At 30.3% G+C, this 17,133-nt stretch overlaps 1 protein-coding gene across 1 annotated transcript in view; it reads right to left on the bottom strand.

Moving 5' to 3' along the window:
- Positions 1–17,133, bottom strand: part of LOC111696586 (ligand of Numb protein X 2) — a 48,715-nt gene that overhangs the window by 11,926 nt on the left and 19,656 nt on the right. Inside the window, exons 6-9 of the mRNA XM_023466225.1 lie at positions 14,997–15,121; positions 7,634–7,738; positions 6,616–6,827; positions 2,908–3,046 (exon numbers count right to left, since the gene is read on the bottom strand). Of these exons, the coding sequence (XP_023321993.1) occupies positions 2,908–3,046; positions 6,616–6,827; positions 7,634–7,738; positions 14,997–15,121 (581 nt within the window). The remainder of the gene's footprint in view (positions 1–2,907; positions 3,047–6,615; positions 6,828–7,633; positions 7,739–14,996; positions 15,122–17,133) is intronic.

A 17,133-nucleotide genomic window follows, 5' to 3' on the forward strand; every position in this document is an offset into this window, starting at 1 on the left:
CCATCGGAATTCTAAGTGACCCTTCTTTTAAGGCTGAGTATGCCTGATTCACAACAGTACCCTCAAAACATTCATCTTATCAATAATCGTGGAAGATAACGTCGTTTTTCTAGCTTAGAGAGTGTTAAATTCTCATAATATTATGTTTTCCTACAGCAGAAGTGCAAAGTCACTTTTGTAAAGAAATCATATTTGAATATTATCAGTTATAAATTTCATATCAAATAAATTATTCATCAGCTTTTGAGGCCGGGTACTGTTGTGAATCGGACATGACATGCAATAAATAAAAGGTCCCTTAAAATTACGTATACAACCTCTTTAACTTATACATCTTCTAAATTTTAATCTTAAATTTGACCCTTCACAATTATACAATATTAACTTTAACGAAGTATACTTACACCAAAGTTTGGATTCTGTAAGAGAAAGAGGAGGGAGGGGAAATAAATAAAATTAAGCCAAATCTTTAAAAAAATATAATATCAGTGTTTAAAGGGTGGTCTCAGAAGAAAAAAAACCTAAATTGATCGAACTAGAAACTTATGAATATTTAAAAAACAAGCATTGAATAATGGGAAAACAGACACTTCTTAGACAGGAATTGAATTGAAAAGAGAAAAATGTTTATGCCAACAAGAATGAATAGAAATAGAATATAATGCAAAGTTGCCAGACTTAGATTCAGGGGTCATTCAATATCATTCTATCTTGTGGGAGGGGGATGGGGGGGGGATGAAGTAGAAAAAAGGAAAAATACTGGGAAGGAAAAGTTTTACATGGAAATGCAGACCCCCTTCACCGCGTTGATATTTGAGACCCCTTACCCTAGCAGATTTACAAAGATTGAATCAACAAAAGAAGTTTGGTTTGGTACATTACAAGAGGAAACCGAACAGATAAAAAATATTTTGTACAAGGAAAAAGGGACAGTACAAACTTTACATACATAGCAGTTTTATTCATATTCATCATTTATATTTGTCTTAAAACAAAATTACAATTCATATTACGGAAATACAAAAACTCGTAAACTAAATATATGTCACTTTTTTCATCAAATATATTTATAATTTTTGTTTTATTCTGATGAAAAGACGTTTGAGAAATAAATACTATTAATACTCAATACTTTTCTAAATAAGATATTTCAGCACACACACGAAAAGATTTTTAGTTTTAGTTCTATATTCCCATGAAAGTCATACTTTTCAATTTCTCTATTTATAGTGTCAATTTCCCATATTTATTCTCAATTTCGCCATACCTATTCTCAATTTACAAATACCTAGTCTCAATTTTCCCATCCCTTTTCACAACTTTCCCATCCCTATTTTCAATTTTCCCATCCCTAATCTCAATTTCCCAATCCTAAATCTCTATTTTCCCAATGTTTAATCTCGATTTCTCCATCCATATTCTCAATTTCCCCACTTCTGTTCACAAATTCCCCATCCATATTCTCAATTTCTCAATTTCTATTCTTAATTTCCCCACCCCTAATATCAATTTACCCATCCCTAATATCAATGTACCCATTTCTATTCTCAATTTACCACCAATTTTCAATTTCTATTCTTAATTTCCCCATCCCAATTTTCAATTTCCCAATCCGTATTTTTAATTTCCCCATCTCTAATCTCAATTTCTCCATCTCTAGTCTCAATTTTCCCATCCCTATTCTCAGTTTCTCCATCTCTCGTCTCAATTTTCTCATCTTTTACTCTCAATTTCCTCATCTATATTCTCGATTTTTCCTTTCCTATTCTCAATTTCCCCATCTCTATGCTCAATGTCCCCATCCCTATTCTCAATTTCCCCCTCTCTAATCCCAATTTCCCATCCCTATTCTAAATTTCCCAACCTCTAGTCTCAATTTTCCATCCCTATTCTCAATTTCCCCATCTCTAGTCTCAATTTCCCGTCTGAAGTGTTAAGTATAGATGCATGGATAAAATATTCATAAGGAAAGATTCTACCTACTTCTACAAATTTTGAATTTTTACTTGAAGCTTGTATTTAAATATTTCAGGCATCAGCCGTCCAATATGTTCAAATAAAGTATTTTTTGTTTTGTTTTCTAGAGCTTTGGAATTTTTTTATTGGATTTATCGGATTCTAGTCAATATAGGGAAATTCCGATGTGAACAATGGGTACTTCATTTATATCTATCAAATACTAGTTGTTTATGACAATAATTCACTAGAGGGATATAATTTACTGCAGGGATATAATATACTGAAGGGATATAATATACTGCAGGGATAATATACTGCAGGGATATAATATACTGCATGGATATAATATACTGGTGGGATGTAAATAAACTACAAGGATATAATATACTGCAGGGATATAAATAAACTGCAGGGATATAATATCCTGCAGGGATTTAAATACTGCAAGGATATAATAAACTGCAGGGATATAATATACTGCAAGGATATAAATAAACTGCAGGGATTTAAATATACTGCAGGGATATAATATAATGCAAGGTTATAATATACTGCAAGGATATAATATACTGCANGGGGGGGGGGGGTGGATTTAACAATATTTTTATCACCAATCTTCCCCTTCCCATCTTTGGGGAATAATCTACCCATTCTAGTGCAGGAGGGGTAAATTTTATTTTATCTTAAATAAAACTTAATATAAATAATGTCTGTTAGTCTTATTGTACGTCTTACTGAATAAAATGTCATCCTCTCAAGATGGAATTTAATACAGAAAATATATTAGACAAATGTTTGAATATATATCTAATATATCTCTTTATATATATAGCGAAAATATATTGAACAAATATTGTAATATATAATACATCTCTTTATATATATAGCGAAAATATATCATACAAATTTTGTAATTTCTATATATATACAGATATATATAATTTTGGATATTTTACAATCCCGGACATCCGTACCATTGATCGAGAGAAGACGATCAAATGGTTTGATCCGGGCATCTAGGGCTGTAATTGATTCTGGGAGTATCTCTACTATATATATGCCAGGAGCAGGGCAGCTTCCACTTATCCTAGATCAATCAGATCATCAGTGATCAATTATAAAATCAATTAAATCATTAGTGATCAATTATATCAATCAAATCATCAGTGGTCAATTATAAAATATATCAAATCATCAGAGATCAATTGTTAAACAGATCATGTCAGAAAATACGCAATCAATCTAAAAACGAATATATCCCACAGGAGCCTGATTATCTCAGGCTTGCTTCTATCATAATCTTTAATAAGATATAATTGATAATATTATTTCATATAGTCCGTATTACGTCACTAGAACTTTAGCCAATTGCAGTGCAGTATACTGGTCACGTGATTTTCGTGGCCAGTATACTGCACTGCCATTGGCTGAAGTTCTGGTGACGTAATACGGACTATATGGACAATCTATATAATAAAACAAGACATTCGTATATGTTGCGTAAAGCTGGCCAGACGGCTGGACCGATTGGGCTGTTTTTTTTTGTGGACACTCATGGGAGGCTTTATAGGTTAAAAAAATTAAAAATGTTTTTTTTTTCATAATATTTTTTTCAGAAATATTTTTAAGACATTCGTATACACGTTCCCTACAGCCAGCCAAACGGCTTGACCAAATGGGCTGAAATTGTTTGTGGACACTCATGGGTACCCTGGGGGTGATATAGGCTAAACAAATTCGAATTGATTTTTTTCAATTGTTTAGAAAAATTTCAAAGTTTTTTTTTTCATATATTTTTTTCCACGGGCAAAGCCGGGCTATTATCTAATAATATTATTAGCTATAACTATTAAAAATTCAAAATAAAAATAAAAAATTATAATAGGAGCAAACCTGAGATTCTCAGGCTCCTGTGGGATATAATGGTTTTCAGATTGGTTGCGTATTTTCTGTCTTAACCTACTACTTTTATACAAAATTGTATCTATACGATTTTTCGTATAATTTTGACACAGATTTCTCGAGACAGGAACATCAGATAGATGTCTTATATGTATCGTTCAACGCCTGAGATTCTCAGATTTTATCCTATACCCCCTTTCATTCTTCTTTTACAGTCCCTTTAAAAACAGAAGTCACGATTTTAATAATTTGTCTTTAATAAAAATTTCATGCATTACTTCGATTAATTAATGTAGAGTGAAATAGTTAATAAAAGAATAAACATTGGAAATAGGTGATAAATAAAGAATTTATTGCGAAATAGTTACTTAAATAAAGAAAATAGTCAAATGATTGATAAATGAAGAAAATAGTGAAATAGTGAACAAATGAAGAATATAGTGAAATAGTTGATAAAAAAAAAGTGAAATAGGTGATAAATGAAAAAAAAATATTGAAATTTTTTAAATATGTTGATGAATGAAAGGAGAAAGGATGAATAAAAGGAGAAAGGATTAATGTAAGGAGAAAGGATTAATAAAAGGAGAAAGGATGAATAAGAGGAGAAAGGATGGATAAAAGGAGAAAGGATTAATGAAAGGAAAAATTATGAATAAAAGGAGAAAGAAATGAATTAAAGAGGAAAAGATCAATTAAAGGAGAAAATATGAATGAAAGGAAAAAGGATGAAGAAAAAAGGATAAAAGATTAGAGAAAGGATGAACAAAAAGGAAAGGATTAATGAAAGAAAGAATGATAATGAAAGGAGAGATGATGAATAGGGAGAAATAATAAATAAAAGAAGAAAAGATTTAAAGGAAAGAGAAAGAATATAAGAAAAAAGAAAGAATATAAGAAAAGAGAAAGGATGAATAAAAGAAAAAAGGATTATTGAAGGGAGAAAGGATGAGTTAAATGAGAAACGATGAATAAGAGAATAAAGAATGAATAAAGGAAGAAAGAATGAATATAAGAAGAAAGGATGGATGAATAAAAGGAAGAAAGAATGAATATAAGAAGAAAGGATGGATGAATAAAAGGATGAATTGATGAATAGATGAATGATTGTCCAGAAGAGAGATGAAAGACTAACTTTAATGAAAGTTGAGTTCAGATTTAGATAATTTTCTCAACTAACTTTAAATTGAAAATCAAAATTTCAGCCCACTTCTCAACTCTAATCCGACTTGTGGGACCAATCCTGCAACTTCATATTTGCCGGGAACACCATTCATGTTTCGTAACTCCCCCTACCCTCTCTCCTCTTTAACATCTTATCTTCATATTTTATTTCATAACAAGCTTCTCATTCTTAAGATTGACCAATAATTTGTTAAATTTCTTTTCTCATAAATACGTTGTCTTAATTTCAAAATTTATTTAATTACTTTATAAATTATTAGTAAAATCTGTTGTGTCCTACAATGATGATGTAAAAAAACATCGAAACATATTTCCTACAGATAATGAACTCTATTAACCAATTCGGGATTTTTACATAACTAGTTATGATCTCTCTGTAGAATGTAAACAAACAATAACCTCCATTTTTCAGTTCATACAGTTAGAATCAGAAAACTGTGGAATACGAAGACGACATTAAAACAATACTTATTTGATGCTTTTACAAGGCAAATAGTTTTACTAGTAAGTAATTATTACCTAAAAAATATTGCCGTGTCTTTTGTTCATTGGACTATTAAAGTCATATCTTGAGCATAAAAGTCGTCTTCATATTCCAGAATTTTCTGGTTTTCACTGTATTACTCCTTAATACTCTGTAAGTTTTAAATTGTGAAAATCAAAGAATAATTTGTCTCGTAAAAACCTCAAGAACAGCTGTATATTATCCCATAGTGCTTTTATCATTGAGGACACTTATCTTGTTTGTTATATGTTCATGAAAATACAATTTAAAAGGACTGTTGTCTGTAACTTGAAACCTTAGTTTAATCAATAATGTAGAGAACAGTGTCTTTTTTTGGACTCAAAAAATGTTTAATTCTGATTATTTATCCTTTGCCGGAAATGCGCAAGTTGATTTCGCAGAGAAACCGCAAATAAAAATAAGTAGTTTAAAGAAAAAAATGGATATCTAATTCATACTTGATCAAACAATACTTTTAAGGGTGTCCATGAAATTACGCTTACAGTCCCTTTAAGAAAATTTTATCCAGGGGAACTTGATGGGGAAATTAATCTTCAAAAATATGTGGACAAACTGAAACCCATACTTTGTCCTGAACACAATGTACACACGTACAGTGTACTGTAAATATGTACGTACATATATCTGATTCTTAGCTTGTAACTTTTAAATTAGCAGAATTTCCAAGCCTCTGGTTTATTGATTTAATTTATTTTAATTGTAAAAACCTCCAATTCCTACCAATGCACATTGCACATAATACTCGCCTGTGATAGTGATTTAATAAACCCTCTGTTTCTGCCCTTTGTTTTTTTATATATAATAAAGCTCTTCGCGCATATTTATATATTTATTGGTATATATGTTAGCCATAGCTGGCAAAACGGCTGGACCAACTTGGCTGAAATTTTTTGAGGGAACCCATGGGTATCCTAGGGGGTAACATAGGCTAAATAATTTGATTTTTTATTTCACGGGCAACGCTGGGCAATTCAGCTAGTATCTAATATGAAAAAATGCACTCAAGGATGAGTGACTCAATTAAAAAATCTACTTTTGAAAATTACCGAATGCCAAGATGAAGTCCCGGTTGTCGTTCTAGCGTAACTGTAAGGATCTGTTCCGACTGGGTTCCTCCCCCTCCCACACTACCCCGGGTTCCGGATCCGGATCCGGATCCGGATTTCGAGCCTGAATTGTAGATCCCGTACTTTTCTATTCTCTCTCTGTACACTCCTAACCGCAGCACACTGCTCATCTTCTTCAGAGCAGCACATACCTGGACAAATATTTGGATTAAGACCTTTCAAAAAAAAAAAAATAAAAAAAATACCACCGTCTCTTAGGCCTGAATTTTTCAAATATTTGGAAGAAAAATGGCGCAACTACTTTTATATCAAAGTTTACCAAAACGATGTTTTATTTCACACATTATATATATATCCCTCTTCCAAATTTTCATCACAAAAAGTCGAACATTTGTTGTACAGCCAAGAACTGTTAAAATATAAATATAAATTCTGAGATCTAAAATCTCATATTTCTGAAAGTTGATCACAAACTTCTAAAGAATTCAATTTGCAGTAAGAGTAATTGATCTAAGAAGAAAATAACTCAAATATCACGCAGATTTATTTTCTTAACTTTAACTATTTGCTCTTTTCTTAGCTTGCTAAGGGACTGCGGACGAAATTTAAATTGTTTCTCTTTTTAACTTTTTAAATCTTTGTCTGAGCAAAGTTGTTAAAAATATCCGTTCTTCCAGTGAATTAAAATTTTCAAAAGAGTGACCTGCGGAGTTAAGCAGCCGACCCAATGAAAAAAATTGTCAAATTTAGGCTTTTTCCAAAAACGACGATTTTTTCCTCATTGTTTCTCAGATAAAGGTTTAAAGGGCAACATTGCAAATAAAAGGGTCGCTTTAAATTACGTTGCCAGTTCCTTAAGTTCAATATTGACCAAAAATATATTCTCAACTTTCACGATTAACATAAATATTCAACATTTAAAAAAGTGACAGGAACCAATTTCAACCGAGATTTATTGTTGCGATGATCGGAATTATAAAATATCAAAATATCTAACCTGAGCATGTGAAGCACATGTCATATCAACACCATTAATCTCTATCAGCTGGTCTCCGGGTTGTAGACGACCATCACCGGAAATAAGGCCATCAGGGAACACTTCCTGAACAAAAAAATGTTATTTTTCTTATTAGTTAGAATAAAACTGAAAGTAGCAACTGTTACAAAAAGTTGAATTGGAAAGTGTTATAACTGAAAATTGGAATAAATTCAGTTTCTTAAAAATTGGTTTTTTTTTCACGGCAACTCGTTAGACTGATGTTTAAAAATCATGATTTGAGCGCTTATTCGATGGATAAATCTTTGACTATTAAAGAAAATTGTTACCCCTGAACTTAAAATGTCCCATAGGACTGAGCTAGGTAAGTAATTATAAGTCTTCATTAAGAGTAAAAAGATTAGTATGTTAATTACCACAGAAAATACAGATTGTAATAAAAATCATTAAGGGGTATTAAATGTATATTATATGTATTTCAATTTACATAACCAGCTTTAGTGCCGGGCGTTGCCCGTGGAATTTTCTAAAATTAATACTTCGAATTTTGAGACAAAAAACATTTGAAGTTTTAAGAAAGGAAAAAAAAGATTTTTTTATCTTAATTATTTCTAAACATTTTTTAGCTTAATTGAATAATAATGAAGTCTGAAGTGTGTGACCCCCCCCCCCTCCACCAAAAAAAATAGAAAATTTATTAAAATTTTAAAATGCGATATCCAGAGAAAAGAGTATTTGTTTGTAAACTTTTATATCGTTTAATGTAATTTTGCTTTAGACAAATATAAATGAAAAATATATCTAAACATTTTATAGCTTAATTATATGTATATATTTCTAAACATTTTTTTGTGTGACCGCACATGATTAAAACATTTGCACTAAAAAATAATATAATTGAATAATAATGAAGTCTGAAGTGTGTGACCCCCCCCCCCTCCACCAAAAAAAAATAGAAAATTTATTAAAATGAGGAAAGCAAATAAGTTTATAAAAATTAAAACTTCTTAATTAAATCTGTAGACAATAGAAGAATTAAAATTAAACCTACAGAATAGATTACGTCTAAAGAAAACTAAGATTAAAGGAAGGTGAAGTAGATAGAAAAGATAAGATAAAACAAATTAAGCAAGCATTTTAAGTTTATTTAAAATAAGGATTAAATTAAGAAAGATTAAGTCTGAAAAGGATTAGAAGATTAAGACTGAAGAAGATGAAAGATTAAGTCTACTAAAAATAAAAAAATTAAGTCTATAGAAAATAAAGATTTGTTCTAAAGAAAAAAAGATTAAGTCTAAAGAAATGTAGACATAATTTACACTTAATTTATGTGGCATTTCCGATTCACAACAGTACTATTTAATTCTTAACCTAAACAAAACTGATGAGTAAAAAAAATCCCCAACGGATTTTTTTAATTTTTATATTTTTGAGAACTAGAGAACCAGACGAAAAAATGACAAAAGACGTTTTTTGAGACTTTTTTAAAAAAGGTTAATGTTCCGCCAATTTTCTATTCATTTATTTTCAATTGCGGGTTTTTTGAAAATTAACTCGCGGATTAGTGAAAGAATAAAATTGTCAGAATTCAACACTTCCTAGATAGAATTACAACAATTTCTTCCTCATTAAATATGATGGATGAGATAACGGGTTAAAAGGTACCCCTGTGAATTAAACATGACATGGTATAAATTGAGGGTAAATTGAAATTATATCTACCAGTGTTTCGGATCCGTATCATTTTGATGCGGATCCGGATCCGCGGATCCGCATCCGTGATGATGGATCCGGATCCTGATACGGATCCGGATCCGAGGTAACTTTTGATTCTGTGAATCGGATTTTCCTTATTAAATGTTATGCAAGGTTATAATTTATAAACTATATTATACTAATTAAACTAGTTAAACTAATTAAACTAATTATATCGATGTATTAATAATTAATATAGTCTAATTCAGCCCTAGCTTGTTCCGATCACGTTCATCTTTTAAAAATGAATACTTTATATATTTGAAATTTGCGCCATGTGAGCATTTGCCGCTGAGTAATCCTAAAGTTAAAAATGTCGTCATTACTATTATATAAATGTAAACATTAAATTATTAAAGATAATTTTGAAAAATTTTCGTCATGTAAATAATACATTTACGAACCATTTTGATTTATTTATTCCATGGTTTTGGTTAATTTTTGGCGCTACCCGGATCCATATCAACGTTTCCTGATACGGATCCGGATCCGACCAAATGATACGGATCCGAAACGCTGATATCTACAGTCCCTTTAAAGAAAGGAAGATTAAGTCTGTACAAAAGAGAAGATTAAATCTATTGAAAATAGATTAATTTTGGTTTCGAAAGATGAAATGTTGGTTTTCCAAAGAATGGAAGAATTAAAATTAGCTTTAATAAGTTCAGCTTCAGGAGAATCAAGAGAAATCAAATTCTTTATTTCAAATTGTTTGATTTTTGATTTTTAGAATTTTATAATTCCAGCAAATCCGATTTTTAAAGAACTTTTCATGGAACTGTTGGAAACACGGCTTTGAATCTTTTATTCATCAAAAATATTTTTAAACTTACATCATTTGTTGACGCAACATTTGTTGACAAATAGTTGTGTTTGAATATCTAGGGTAAGTGAAAAACCGAGAACAAGGAATTAACAATTTTCTTATGGCAAAAGAATGTTTTTGGCTAAAAATTCAAAATCACCTTTATTATAAATAGAAAAATATGCATAACCTTATTTAGTAAAAAAATAATTTTACTGCAGAAATTAATTGGAAAATATTTTCTATACTAAAAAATTAGTCGAAAATTTAATGAAAAATTTTAAAAACAATTTCTCTAGGACAATTTTTTTTATTCCAAAATAACTTTTTAAAAATACAAAAAAATAGGATGACACACTTTTTGGGTTTTACTCATCCCTGGCTCACTGTGAAGCAGGCTTTATGTAGAGATGCCTCTATCTGTTAGTCTAAGAATGTAGAATACCACTTGGGCAAATTATGCTAATCCTCTAAATTCCAACTTCCCGTGTGAAACTTGGTCATTTTTACAAATTTAAGAAGAATTCCACAAATAGACCGACTCCAGGCTTCTCCTGGGGCTTACTGGAGGACGAGGTTTTATATCCAAAATTCTCATGATTTGACACTTTTCTACATATTTCGACAGAAAAGTTGTGAAAAATGTGACATCAGGGAATATAGAGGAGGGGGTAGAGATATAATTCAGAAACAAAACTTATTAATTTTAAAGTTCAATGTTACTTTACATCCATACAGATATATTCTTTCGTTCCCACGAGACTAAGAGGATACAACTATAGACAGAAATAGAAAAAACTTTTTTTTAAATGAACACAAGAAAGTCATCTGAATTAGGCATTTATATATGTGTATCAATATTAATAAAGAATTAAACTCTGTTTGTCTATTTGAATGTCTGATCATAACTTTATTTTTCTCTAAAGTTCGCATTTGTTACTTAACCGGGGATCTTTATAAAAAAGCGTGCCATACAAGACTTATTGCATGAGTATACTGCAATTGTGGTCATCAAGAGTTAAATAATCATGACAAAAACAAGGAAAATTGAAAGCTTTCATTAAAAAGAATAAGATTTTTGATTTTCGGGGGGTAAAAAATTAACATCATATAGGCAATATTTTTCCATATTTTAGATTCTTTATCCACAAAAATTCATTTATTTTCCCTTAAAAACCATTAATTTTCCCTTAAAAACCATTAATTTTCCCTTAAATAATGAATAAATCACAACAAATATTAGATAAAAAGATTTTGTAAAGTAAAAGAAAAATTTTGGAAAGAAAAATAAATTTTTAAGATTAAAAAAAAAGTTCACTAAGGATAGAATAGCAGTGGAAGGGGGTGCCAAAAAAAAAATTATCTATTTTTGTTTTTATAAATTCTTGTTGTTTCCATCCCTTAGTCTTAATTACAATATCAATAACAGCCTTCTCGAGAATTAATTTCATGTTACAAGATCTAAGCCCACAAACAGGCGCAACTGGAGGTTAGAGAAGAGGGAGGTTTGCATTGCTTTACATGATAAAAGACAAAATCTATCTGTACAATTATTTCGTGGCAAGACCCCCCCCCCCTCCGCATATTCCCATAAAAATTAACATTTTTAATAGCTAATTATTCTCCTAGTTGCAAAGCTGATATTTTTTGTGAGAAGACATTTTTAGCAGGTGTGTGTAAATGACAGGTATACAGAGAAGTGAAGATCTAACAATATTTTTAATAATAAGAATACTTATAACTTCTCTCCAATATCGCAAAAAAAAAAAATTTGCATTAAAAAATCTTTAAATTTCTCTCAGATTCAATATGTTGGAATACGAAACCTTTTTTAAAAAATAGACAGGCTCTGAAACCAACAATATGAGTTGTCGGGTTGAAAATCCCTTTAATAAAAATTAGATGTGTTTTGTGTTAAGTTCGCATAAAAATCATTCAGCTCTCTAAAAAAATATTTTTTTCTCTATTTTGTTGTTAGGAAATACAATTTTAAAAAAACCCAGTTTTTTGGAGGTAAAATTAATGGGAAAACATGTATCAAAAATGCTCAGAAGCCTTTAAATGTTGTTGAGCACTATTAAGTTATAGACAATTATGAAGATAAACAAAAAATCCCAAGATAAACAAAAATTTACTTTTTTGAGGCAACACTCTTTCTAGTTTAAATACAATTATTATTCTTTGATCATTGAATTAAACTATAAAAATATATATTAAGCATTCAAAATTAATTAAAAAAAATATTAATGGACTGAATTGGCTTTAAACTATTGCAGTCCGACCATTACAGCTTTTACGTCAAAATTTGGACCGGATCGGTTCAGCTGTTTTGTTTTAACTAACCAAACAGAAAGTGTCAATTTTAATAATTTGACTATTTATAAGTTGATTAGCTAATTAGGCAAGCTTAACCAATTAATAATAAATGTTGAATTCAATCATTTACTCTAATTTCAAAATTCAATGTTTTGTTTAACTGAAAGGAGTTTTAAATAATTAATTGAATTAATTTTTTTCTAAATTTAGAAAATGTAAAACATTCATAAGAAAAAAGGGCGTGTTCTGTCCACAGAAAGGTAATAACTTGAAGCTGGAACCAAGTTCATATTAACAAGTGAAGGAATATTTGATTTTTTTAACATTGTTTATTGTTTATAGAAAATTTATGCTTCAGTGAAATACGTTCAATGCAGAAAATTTAGCAGCAAAAAAAGTGCAATTTTAGATTATTTGGCACAACAAAAACACACACATCTGGCATCATGATTCATTTGACATTTTCATGGACAAAATATATTTTGTTTTAAAGGAACTGTAAGCGTAGTTTCAAGCGACCCTCCATGCAAAGATGGCAAGGCCAGATTTACAAAGGTACCCTTGAAAGCTTTGTTTGATAAAGTATGAATTAGTTTCATTTGCGAACGTGACTTGTCCATTTTTTGGTTCTAAGAACCAATAGAGAGACTAACAGAAATTATCTTTCAGAAAAACAACTGTATCCTCCACATGTTTTATTTAATGAGGGGTTTAAAGGGTAGCATTGTAAATCGGGCATTACCATAATTGCATGGAGGGTCACTTAACATTACGCTTACAGTCCCTTAGAAATCTAAAAAAACATAATGATGTTTTGAACATATCTCCATATTTTTATTTTCATTTTTTCCATTTCTTTTGCTCAAAACAATCCCATGAAAAGCTATGTGATCTCTCCTCAAATATTGTTAAAATCTTTTTTATCCTTTTTCAAATATCATCAAGATTTAAATACTTGAAGGGACAGAAAAATACAATTTTCTTAAAACTTATTTAAACCCTTTCCCCTGGAACTTGAAAAACAAGTGATTCAGTCTCAATAAAAATAATTTTTCGTATCACATCTTTCTTCATTTCGTTTTCCATTCTAAATTCTGAAAACACAATTTCAATTATTTTACTTTCCTGGTAAACAGTCAAACCCCAGAAAAAGTATTAAATCGAAGACATCATTTCTACAAAATATGAAAACTTTAAAAATCCTAGTTCTAGACCCCCCCCCTCCCCCCACTACTAAACCAATAGCTTGTCTCCCACGAACCCCGGGGAATGTTATTAAAGCAATGTAACACAGTAATAGGAGTTGGCAATATGAGTGTTATGGAAGAAGGGAATTTCAAGAGGAGGGAATAACATAAGTGAGTTGTGAAGAAGTAAGGACGGATAAGGGTGGAGGTTTGAAGGAGTAAGGAGCGAGGTGGGGTAGGGTTGGTATTGATTTTACAAAATGTTTCCTGTCTGGACTATAATCATATTTAAGGTCGGAGACAGAATGCGTGGAACTCGAAACTTTAAATTAAACTTAATTTAAACTTTTTACCTCTGGAAAAACACTTCTTTACATTACAAAATTTCACGCTCAATAAGGTATCAAAATCAATTTTAGAATACTGTACAATTTTATCATTTCGATCTTTCAATGATCTCAATTTTTCTCATTGTAATATTTTTTCACGCCGCCTTTATACCAGTTGCATTTTATATAAATATCTGCCCTTCTGCTCTATGTTACAATATGATACTTGCTCCGGATGATCTTGAGCAGAACAAAATAATAGAAAGACTTTGATAACAAATTGGAAATAGATTTATAGATATTTCGTTTTTATTTATATGCGTGAGCTTGTGCTCCGGACATCCTAGCTAAACAAACCAGAGGTCGGAACTATTGGATCTTGAAACTTTAAAACGCCTGAACTCAACATGAAACCATCAGTCTATTTAATACAATTTCTTAGAAGATAATTTTAATTGACTTAGGCGTGATGTTATTCAGTGTTTTTGGCAGACAGTTTTCATTGGTTAAATTTTTAACCTCTTAGAGAACAAAGAAATGAATAAACCACGACAAACATTAGATAAAAATGAATAAACCACAATAAATATTAGATAAAAATGAAGAAAAAAAACACAACAAATATTAGATAAAAATGAATAAACCATAACAAATATTAGATAAAAATGAATAAACCACAACAAATATTAGATAAAAATGAATAAACCACAACAAATATTTAAAAAAATGAATAAATCACAACAAATATTAGATAAAAAGGTTCAAACTCTCAGGAACCATTTAAGATAAACCAATAAAACTCATGTAAAATCAACTTATTCCTCCCCCCCCACCCACCCGAATTAAAAAAAGATCATTCTAAGAAATAATACATTAACTTGGGCTACATTAACTGTTGTACGTACATTGTACACATACATTGATTATAAATAAAGTAAACTATGTACTCTGTACATGAAATCAAATCGTACCTGTACAACAACACATCTGAGAGGAGTATCGCTACCGCCGACGATAGTAATCCCTAGACAGGAACTGGTTCTAGGGATCTCAACGTGAGATACTTCTCCTTCAAGGATAGGCAGCCGGGTAATCCCTAAACGGAAAACATTTTTTAAAGGAATCCTCACCGAAATTTTACTGGATCTTTAATTTTCAAGATTTATTATTAATACTCTTTATTCCATTGGGACAAATATCTGCTTATGGCGATTAAATATCGTTGTCAATCATTCGCCTCATTGAACTTTTTTGGACATAACCTGTGATTTTGTCTTTTCTTGAGAAAGAGGTTTTAAATCAATTTTATTTCTTTGAAAACCTTTTCTAAAAACCTATGCTTTAAAGTCAGGAATATATATTGAATCCAACCAACATTATCGGACTATAAGAAAGATGTTTAGTAAAATTATGAGAAAAAACATCACAAATTTTCGCCTTCACAACTTGCCATTCCGGCGTTTGTCTGCCGGAATTTCTGCCTGAAGTTTGTCCTTACAGAATTTGTCTGTCTGAAAATTGAAATTTGTCATTCCATGAGTTTGTCATTCCAGAGTATATCATTCCAGAGTATGTCATTCCAGAGTATGTCATTCCAGAGTATGTCTTTCTGAAGTTTTACTATTCAGAGTTTTTCGTTCCGGATTTTGTTTTTTTAAAGTTTGTCATTCCGGAGTTTGCCTATCGGACGTTAACCTTTTTCAGAGTTTCTATCTCTGAAGTTTGCCATTCCTGAATTTTTCACTGGAGAGTTGGGGATTAATTAACCATTTAATGACAAATAGTTCGCTTAACGGATTAAACAAAATATTCTTAACATTTATAAAACTTGAGCTTTTCTTCGCAAAATTCTGGCTTTCAAGCAACAAAAAAAGAAATCTCGTATAATAGCAAATTCCATTGCCCAATCAACTCAATAAATGTTACAGGTCAAAAACGCCATTTGCAATGATGGGTTAATATAACCAGAGCAGCCATAAGATAAAATAAATACATTTGTAATCAAATGACGTTGTTTATGAACTGTAATCACTTTCTCTTCCCTGATTTTATTTATTTGTAATCAAATAACGTTGTTTATGAACGTAATCATTCTCTCTTCCCTGGTTTTATTTATTTGTATAAGGTAATCTAGTTATATATTCAATACACATAACTCTGAACAAAAATTCTTAGTTGTATCCTTCATTTTCCTTGGGTCCGCATATACATTATACAACATGTACAATCACATTAGAATATTATCAATATATCAAGCCACGGATAGAGTTAGTCCATTGAAAAATAGGGAACATCAAAACTTTCTTTTGCACAAAATCTGCATTTAAAGAACTGTTGTTGGAATTTGTTGTAACCTTCCATTTAAAAGGGATCAGACCGATTCACAAGGATACCCTTTAAACCCTTTATCTGATCAATGATGTGGAATCACTTTTCTAATATTTATCAACATCATCGTCTTGGTAGCATGAATCCACAAGTCACTTTGAAAGAGAAACCAAAATTGAAAATAATTAAGTTTTCAACAAGAAATACAAAGTTATCTTCATTCATACTTGATCAGAAAGACCTTTTATATTAAAGATTATAAAAAAGGCTTTAGTGATTTGAAAATTGTTCCAAGATGTGCACTAAAATATTTACCGTACAATGTTCACAGTGCATACTTCCGAGATTCACACTGTAGTGTACAGTGTAAAGTGAACAATATAATGAGTTAATTAAGCTAAACGTTAAAATTAAGTTAAAAGATACGGCATTACATCATTTAAAAATTTATCAATGTTCATTTAATCCTGTAAGTTTTAATGCAGATGGTTGGAATTTCTTGGGATAGTTTTTACAGATTCTTTCTTAAAAAAGAAATATCTGAGTTGTTGATATTCAGTTTACAGGGTTCTCAACAAATTAAGAGAGAAAGAAAGACTTAAATGAGAAAATTATTCTTTTCAAAATATCAAAATTAATTAAAAATTTGAGAAATTGTTATTTGTTCTAAAAAAGTGATTATAAATCTATTATGATTAATTGGACTTAAAAACATCTTATTATAAAAAAGAATTTAAGTTAAAATGACAAAATAATATTCATTTTTTTTAAAGTTAAAAA

Source organism: Eurytemora carolleeae, unplaced genomic scaffold (assembly GCF_000591075.1).
Source record: "Eurytemora carolleeae unplaced genomic scaffold, Eaff_2.0 scaffold71, whole genome shotgun sequence".
NCBI classification, from domain to species: Eukaryota; Metazoa; Arthropoda; class Copepoda; order Calanoida; family Temoridae; genus Eurytemora; species Eurytemora carolleeae.